Source organism: Calidris pugnax, unplaced genomic scaffold, assembly GCF_001431845.1.
Source record: "Calidris pugnax isolate Ruff unplaced genomic scaffold, ASM143184v1 scaffold418, whole genome shotgun sequence".
Classification (NCBI taxonomy): Eukaryota; Metazoa; Chordata; class Aves; order Charadriiformes; family Scolopacidae; genus Calidris; species Calidris pugnax.
In genome coordinates, this window is record NW_015091199.1 from 130,863 (window position 1) to 139,693 (window position 8,831).

The 8,831-nt window shown below is 60.0% G+C and overlaps 1 protein-coding gene across 1 annotated transcript; it reads left to right on the forward strand.

Moving 5' to 3' along the window:
- Positions 1-1,288: 1,288 nt before the first annotated feature.
- Positions 1,289-3,471, forward strand: DND1 (DND microRNA-mediated repression inhibitor 1). The gene is made up of 3 exons (XM_014959651.1): positions 1,289-1,709; positions 1,831-2,292; positions 2,990-3,471. Exons 1-3 carry the CDS (start codon positions 1,592-1,594, stop codon positions 3,469-3,471), a joined length of 1,062 nt encoding a protein of 353 aa, XP_014815137.1. The 5' UTR covers positions 1,289-1,591.
- The last annotated feature ends 5,360 nt before the right edge of the window (positions 3,472-8,831 follow it).

Consider the following 8,831-nt stretch of genomic DNA (forward strand, 5'->3'; position numbering starts at 1 on the left):
CTGCAGCTTCTTGTCCCCGTCGCTTCGAATAACCCTCCCGTCCCCCCGCGGGGAGGTGACCTTTTCCCGGGCCCGATGTGAAGGCGCCGCTCCCAGAAACACAATAAACCCGTGTCTCCCGCTCCCCGGCTCCTGCCCCTGCTTTCCCCTGGGGACGGGCATTTCCTCACCCCCCTCCCTGCCATTTATGGACGTCGCTGGGGCTGGGGCTCCCCCCTCGCCTCCCCAGCCCCCGCCCCAAGCGTGGGTGGGCTCCCCCAGCCCTGGGTGGGAGGAGGGGGTTCGGGGTGCCCTCGCTGCTGCCCCCCACGCACACTCTGCCCCTCAACAGGGTAATTTTCCCCTAAATCCCCGGCTGGGAGCGGAAGTTGGGGGAAGGGGAGGGGGCGGTCGCTGCTGTGGCCCCTCCCGGGGCGGAGCGGGGGCCGTGGAACCTTCCAGATCGCGGGGCGGGCGGCGAGGAGGAGCGGGGCGAGCGGCGGCCATGGAGGTGGAGGTGGGCGAGCGGGAAGGCAGGGAGGGGGAGCCCCGGTGCGGGGCACGGCTCACCCCAGGGCGGGGGGAGGGTGCGGGGGTGTCTCTCGGGGAGCCCCCGGTGCCATCCCCGGTCTGGGGACCCCCCCGCGGCGAGCTGGGGCGGGCGGCCGCGGTGCCCCGTGGGGGTGAGGGTGAGGATGAGGATGAACACACACACACACGGTGAGGGTGAGGATGAGGATGAACATACACACACACACACCCCTGCTCGGTGGGGGCTGCTGGGGAAGAGCCGGGTCCTGCCTCTCCCGGGAGCCCCGGGACCCCCCCCCGGCCCTGGGGGGCGAGGAGGTGCCCTGTGCTGGGAGCCAGCCCCGGGAGCTGCCGAGCCATGGCCGGAGGGTTTGTGTTGGTCTTTCCACCCCCTCTCAGTGGAGATTTCCCCTCAATGGGTCCCCGCCTTCACCCAAAGGTGCTTTCTGGTCATCTGGGAAAGATGAAACCCCCCGGAGGTGGGAAGGTGCCACCACCCGGAGATGCACCAGGGGAGGGTGCAGCCAGGCTGCGTTTCAGGCGGAGTTAGAGCTCATCCCACCCAGCGAACAGTTTCAGAGCCCCAGCTCAGACTTTGCACCACTTAATGAGCTAAACCAGGATCGTACTGCCACGTGGATGGTATTTCCAGACCATCCTTGTTGTCCTCGGAAGCCTGAGGAGATGCTGGCAGAAGGCAAGTTGTCTGCCTTGAGGCACACACCTCACGGTGTGACGGGCCACCTTGGCTCTGTGCTCCAGCCCCCTTTTGCCACGCCAACCAGATGCTGCCTTTGCCTTGGCTTTCAAAGACTTTGGAGGCATCCTCAGGGGAACTCTTGGTGTCCTTCTGCTCTACCAAAATTGCAGAACGTAGTCATGTGGAGCAGGCTTGGATGGTGGGCAGGGTAGTCCTTTGGGTGTGCAGTGTTGAGAGGCTCTTCAGGTTTCCTGAGGGCAGAGGGGTTCAGCGTTTGCTCCTCCATGCTGTGGCTGGGCCTTGCAATTGCTTCACGGGGTCTGGCTGGAAGGGAGGTTGGAAACTTTGCCAGCCACGCGCCACCCTCATCTCCCTCCTCAGATGTGGACCAACAGCATCAACCAGGAAAATAAGATGGCCCTGCATGCCTGGGCAAAAGAAACTGGCATTGACCTCGTGCAGGTCAACGGGCAGAGGCGATATGGTGGCCCCCCACCAGGTAGGTGAGAAGAGCATCTCAGCGCCATGGTGCCCTGGGAGCACAGAACACAGGGGACCCGGGAGGCACAGAGGCAGGGTGGGTCTCACCCCACATCCACCACGTCTCTGTGTGCCCACAGGCTGGGTGGGCAACCCCCCGCCGGCTGGCACGGAGGTGTTCATCGGGAAGCTGCCGCAGGACGTCTATGAGAACGTGCTGATCCCGCTCTTCCAGAGCGTGGGGAAGCTCTACGAGTTCCGCCTCATGATGACCTTCAGTGGCCTCAACCGGGGCTTTGCCTACGCCAAGTACAGCAACCACCGCGGCGCCAAGGAGGCCATCGCAACCTTCAACAACTTTGAGGTGCGGCAGGGCTGCGCCATCGTGGTCTGCAAGAGCATGGAGAAGTGCGAGCTGAGCATGGATGGCCTGGCCGCCTCGGTGGGCCAGCAGGAGCTGGAGGCCACGCTGCGGCGGATCACGGAGGGGGTCCTCAGCATCACCCTCTACACCAGCCCCTCCCAAAAACGGGCCCAGCTCGCTGTGCTGAAGTACAGCTCGCACCAGGCTGCTGCCATGGCCAAGAAGACCCTGGTGGAGGGTAAGTGGGAGGTCTGGGTGCTGCTTGGGCTGGTCTTCCCGGTGCCTCTAAGGAAGGACTGATCCCAGCTCCACACTCAACTGCAGAGTGATTTCAGCTTTGAGACAGCCCTTGTTCTCTCCCTGTGTCCCCTGGGAGGGTAACTGTCCTCTGGGGGGCTGATCCCCAGTCCTTGTGCAGACCTAGTGGTAAATGGGCCACTGGAGGTCTCCAGGCAGCTGCCTGCTTGGAGCAGAAACATCACCAGTACCAGTCCAGGGCATCCAGAGCTTTGGCCAAGTTACTAAACCCTTCCAATGCAGATTACCTACCCCAGGTTCCCCATCCCGTGATTGCACTGTGCTCCGATGGGACACATTTCCCTGACATCCAGCTGGAGCCTCCAAAGTCCTGATTTCTACCCGTTTCTGCCCAGCTGAGAAGCATTTGGCCTTAATGTCTCTTTGCTCCTGCCCCTAAAGGCAGGCAGCCCCTAAAATCCTCTGAGCTTTGCTGCCCTGAGCCCACCTCGATGGCAACAGGAGATGGAGAAGCAACTGCCCTGCAGCTGCCTGAGGGATGGTGGAGGCAGGGAAAGGATCCTGTGGGTCACACCACCCCTGGGGACTGCTGTGCCACGTGCTGGGGAACGGGGTGGGGTGATCCTGGAGGGCTGTTGCATGAGCATCTCGTGTCAGCTGCCGTGGGTTTCTCCTAGGGAACACGAAGCTCAGTGGGTTGGAGGTGAGGGTGAACTGGTTGAACCCCGACCTGAAGCAGAAGCTGCAGTTGCGTGAGGAGAAGCTGTCGTCCAGCCAGGTGCGAGGGGGCAAGCGCCGGGGGGTCCCCAAGCCTGCGCCCCCCTCCCCGGTGCTGCCCAACGCGGTGGACCGGCTGAAGGCCCTGTGCCAGAGGCAGTACCTGGGCACCCCGCTCTTCCTCACCAAGTGCGTCCAGGCAAACCCCAACGGGTGGCTGCGGTTCTGGTGCCGGGTGGTCATCCCGGGGTGCCCCGTGCCTTTCAACGGGTTCACGTGGGTCCGGCCGGCCGGGCCAGGCAGGAGCGGGCACGAGGAGGCCAAGGTGGCGATGGCTCTGCAGGTTCTCCGGGTGCTGGGTGAGTCCTCGCAGGGCAGCGGTGCCAACCCCCTGCCTTTCCCAAAGCAATCTCCTGGGAGCTTGGAGCTGTGGTGCATCTAGTTGGGGGGGAGCCCTGTCACCCCCTCAGCTGGTGGCTCTGAGCTGCAGCTGGGATGCCTGGTTGGAAGCAGAGGAGGTGAGGGGAAGGGGTTTTTGGGGTGCTGCTGTCCTCTCCATGCTGTCCTCTCTGCTGCAGGGTGCCAGCTGACGTAGCCAGCCCTTCTGCCCCAGCCAGGAGTTGAAGCCCAGCCGCCGGAGCGGCACGTGAGCCCCGCTGGGGACCTGGTCCTGTTCCAGCTTTGCTTTGAGTTGTTTGGGTTTGTTTGGAGAGCCAGCTATGGAGGACAGGGCTGCTGGCCTGGTCTGTGACAGCTGCCCTGCCCCAAGCTGGCCTTTGGGGACAGTTCTGGTTTTTTGGGGGTTATCTGCCAAGTTTGGCTTCTTTTAAGTTGGTTTGTGTTGCTCTTCTGTGGTGGAGGGGCCCCAATGCAGGTCTTGGGAGAAGAAGCAGCTGCTTGGAGGAAGTGGAGTGACGGAGGGGCTGGCCTGGGCTCACCAGGGGACCATGCATGGCCACAGCTGCCATGAGGAATGGCCTCCAGTGAGGACAGGGCCGCACATGGGGACAGTCCTGGTGAGTGGGGGGACGTCCCGTAGGCTGGTGGAGCTGCTGTTTAGTGAGGGGAGTGTCTGCAGGCTCTGGGAGGTGCAGGGCTATGGGGCGGCAGCCGGGGGTTCCCAGCTGCCTATGAATGATTCCTCAGGACCAGGAGGTCCAGATCATGGGTTTTTTTTGGTATTAAAGTAACCTGGAAAGCACCAGCTGTGTCATGTCGTGTTTTGCTGCCACATCCTCAGCTCCCTGCCTGTCCAGCACCATCCCAGTGCTCTCCACAAGCACCAGGAACCCTGTGTTCTCCAGTAGCAGGAGAAGGGCAGGCTGGGCACCCCTGACACCCAGAGGTTTGTGTCCCCACCTTCTCACCTGGGTCTTTCTGACTGCCTTTTGGTGTGCCCCAGGCTCCTCTGAGCACCTCTAGATGGGCCCTCAGAGGTCTTTGACTGCCTTTGGATGTACCTCTGGGCTGTGGTAGCACCTTTCTGCTCTTCTCTGGGGCCTCTGAGGGCCTTTCAGCTTGGCCAGGGGAACGAGTGGCTTCCAGGTGCATTTTGGGTCACACCTGAGAGCCTCTGAGTACAGTCTCTTCTGTGCAAAGGCTCCTGGTGGCTCCCAAGGGTCTTACTGTGCTCACCAGGGTCCCCTGTGCACTTCGGTGCACCTGAGGGGACTCCCATGTGTCATTCTGTGCTGCCCACGTGCCTCCAGGTGCTTTGCAGTGCCAACACGTGGGGACTCTGAAGTGCCTTCACATGTCCTCCCAGGGCCATTCTGTGCCCAACACAGGTTGACCAGTGCCTTTTGACGTGCCCCAGAGGACTCCCAGAGCATTAGGATGTGGCCCATGGTCTGAGTCCATTTGATGCACCGTGTACCTATCTGCTTCCCAGAGCTCTACCAGCACCTTCCGATGTGCATCTGGACCCTCCAGCTCTGGTTGGCAGCACCTGAGTGACGTCTTTGTTTCTGTTGGACATGCCCAGGGGGAATCCTGCAAGAGCCTTTTGATACACCCTCATATGGTTCCACAGGTGCCTTTTTGTGCTCCTTGGAGGTCTCTGCGTCCCCCCTCACATGCACCAGGACCCTCCCTGTCTCTGTGCATCCACAAGTGTCAGAAGTTTGATGTCTTCAAAGTGCATCCATTGCACTGCAGGGGCTGCGGTGTGGTTTTTCTTGTGACACCCTCCTTTGGGACTTCAATGTCCTTTCCCCCTCCTCCCCGCGGTCTACCAGTGCCTTTGGAAGTACCCCAAAGGCCTGCAGGGCTATGCTGGCCCTTGGGATGTGTCCCAGCCTCGGTGTGGCTCAGGACCATGTAGGAGATCATGATTGCCCAGGAGCAAGGCTGGAAGAAGGGTCACGCCATCTTGCAAAGCAGCCAAGTCTTTTTATGAGGACAGTCTGGAATGAGACACAAGCCTGGCTTCAGTGGGTGCCCTGGAAGAGAGGGACCCCCTCCTTGGGAAACCCACCCATCTGTATCCATGGTCAGCAGCACCCACTGCATCCAGATACATCCTAAGACAGGTATAAGGACGTGGTGTATCTACAGAAACATCATAGCTTCATCTTTATGGGAGTAGCCTGGAGCCGAATGATGGTGGTGGTGCCTGATCCTCTCGATGATGGTTTCCACCTGAAGCACAAGCCATCAAGAGCTTGGGGGCACCAGCGTGGCCCAATAGATATGCTCATAGTCCAACTCCTGGACAAACACCCAAAGGGAGCTCCCAAGGGTGGGAGCTGGGGCTGAGAGCAGTCCTGGACCACAGGGGCCATGGTGGTGGTGGGGGGGTGAAATCCCAGTGGGAGCCAGGGTGGAGGTAATTGTGAGGTAGAGATTCCATGGGGCAGAGCAGAGGAGGGAAACGAGCAGAGCTGACATCCAAGAGGACTAGCCCCAAGGCTACAATAGCCAAGACGGGAGCATCTCACCTTGAAGACATTGATGTACAGATGTAGCAGTGCAGATGACATGGGTGTTGACACAGGTCTTGTAGGGGTCTGAGGCAATGGAGACCAGGCTGAGCAAGATCTCAGGAGGACAGCATCCAGGACATCTTCTGTGGCAATGCCAAGTCCAACCTGTCAACCAGAGCAGGCAAGATGGAAACCAGCACAATCACAGCAGGATGATGCTCTTGGGGACACAGCTGCCAGTGCTGGGGTGGCACTGGCAACCTACTTCAAGCCTTGATGCTGGGGCGCACCAGTGCACTGTGGGCCCATCCACCCCAGGTGTGTGTTGGCCCTGCCTGTGTTGATGGAGTGGGACAGGTACTGCATAATCTGCTTGTTCTTCACCCTGAGACCACAGATGCTGATCTGAACCTCATGATGTTCAACAAGGCCAGGGCTGCTTTCCATCCGTCCATTCCCCAGCCTGTATTGGTACCAGGGGTTGCCCTGATCCAGGTGGAGGACCCTGCGCTTGGCCTTGTTGAACCTCATGAGGTTCACATTCGCTCATTTCTCAACCTTCTCCAAGTCCCTCAGGCTTGGTGCCATCTGCAAATAAACTAAGGGTGCCCTCGATCCCACTGACTATGTCATTGGTGAAGATACTGAACAGTGCTGGTCCCAGTACAGACCCTTGAGGGAGACCATTCATCACTGATCTCCATCTGGACATTGAGCCATTGACCATTAAACTCTGGAAGCGACCATCTAGCCAATTCTTCATCCACTGACCGGTAGATCCATGAAACCCCTATCTCTCCAGTTCAGAGAGAAGGATGTTGTGGGGGACCGTGTCAAAGGCCTTACAGAAGTCCAGATAGAGGACATCCACAACTCTTCCCTTGCCCGCAGATGTAGTCACTTCATCTTAGGGGGCCACCAGGTTGGTCACACAAATGGTCTCGTCAGGATAAATAGTGTCCCAGCCTGGATGCTGGTGAGGACCAGAGGCACTCCATGTGCTTCCCAGGATAGAGCAGCAGGGACAGCCTGAACACAGCTCACTGATGGGGACAGAGGATGCAGGATCCACCCACCCTGTCCTTGAGGAAGCGGTTGCTGATATGCTGGTCTGTGCTGATGACACGGGCCAATTTCTCCACATTGGTCCTGGTCACCCCACCCAGGTGCTGCTGGGGGGTGATGGGGGGGTTGCTGCTGATCCTCTGAGCCAGGAACATAATGGCAGCCTGGGCAAGGGCAGTGTGTGAGACCCTCAACCACATCTCCTGTGGCGGCTGGGGGGCACGTACCAGCTTGGAGAGCCCTGAAGACTGTGCTTTGGGTTTTGGGTACCCAGTGCAGATAGGTGATGTCGAAGGTTTCAATGGCATCTCATTGCCATCAAGAAGAACAGAGTCAAGGGTCCTCAGGTTGGAGGTGGCCATGATCTTGGCCAGGATCTCAACAGGACATGGATGGCACAAGATGGCATGTGATGCTGCAGCCCCACATGCCCTTCTCCTGGTCCATACTGCCCATCAGGCCACCCTCTAACCCATGGTGTCCCAGAGTCCCTGCCTCCTGATGGCACAAGGACAAGTTGGACTTGGTGTTGGCGTTGAAGAGCTGCTGGATGCTCACAGGTGCTTGCACCAGCACCATACTCTTCCTCAAGCTGGTCCACCACGTGGCCCTTGCTGGGTCAAGAATGCCACCAGGAGCCGGGCTGCAAGGGAAGGAGAGCTGTGTGCTGGCAGTGACCCCCTTGCTGCACCCAGAGCCTTGCTTCTCCAGAGATACTCAACAGCTGGGCGCATCTGACCCATCAGAGATGGCGTGTGGAGCAGCTGGTGGGTATGGGGACAGCACTGCATCCAGCCAGGGCCACCAGTCACCCTGCCCAGCAGGGACCGGCTGGCACCCACCGCTCTGCCACCCAGCAATCCAAGGACCTCCTTTGGCTCTTGTGGCCAAAAAGACCAACGGTCTCCTGGGGTGCATTAGGAAGAGCGTGGCCAGCAGGTGGAGGGAGATCATCCTCCCTCTTTGCTCTCCACTGGGGAGGCCCCATCTGGAGCACTGGGACCAGTTCTGGGCTCCAGTTCCAGAAGGACAGGGAACTGCTGGAGAGGGTACAGCAGAGGCTGTGAGGATGATGAGGGAGTGGAGCATCGCTCTGCTGAGGAAAGGCTGAGGGGCCTGGGGCTGTTCAGCTGGAGAAGAGCAGACTGAGGGGCTCTCATCGATGCTGAGCAAGAGCTAAAGGGTGGGGGGCAGGAAGATGGGGTCAGACTCTTCTCAGTGGTGCCCGGGGACAGGACAAGGGGCAATGGGGGCTAACTGGGATGTGGGGAATTCTATCACAACACGAGGAGGAACCTCTTTCCTGTGAGGGTGGCAGAGCCCTGGAAGAGGCTGCCCAGGGAGGGTGCGGGGTCTCCTTCTCTGGAGACATTCAGACCTACTTGGACGCTTCCCTGTCCATCCTGCTCCGGGTGACCCTGCTCTGGCAGGGGGTTGGGCTGGATGGTTTCAGAGCTCCCTGCCATCCCCGATCGTTCTGTGACACCCCCTGCCACCACATCGGACGCTGTCCCCAGAGCCACCCCTCTGTCCCCACTGTCCCCAGAGCCACAGACAGGGGCCGGCGGGTGCCAAGGGGTGAGACAAACCAGGGGCACAAGGCACTGGGAACTGAAAGGCACTGGGTTTATTGTTAATAGAGTCAATGTCTTAATTTAATTAACACACCTGCACGGCAGGCACAGCACAGCCAGGCAGGCCCCCAGGAGAGGGGCAGGCCCCTTGGCCCATGCAGGACCCCATGACACCCCCTCCCTCTCCTCCCCACTCCCAGGACCCCCACATACAGCAGCAAACCCCACTCCCCCCGCCC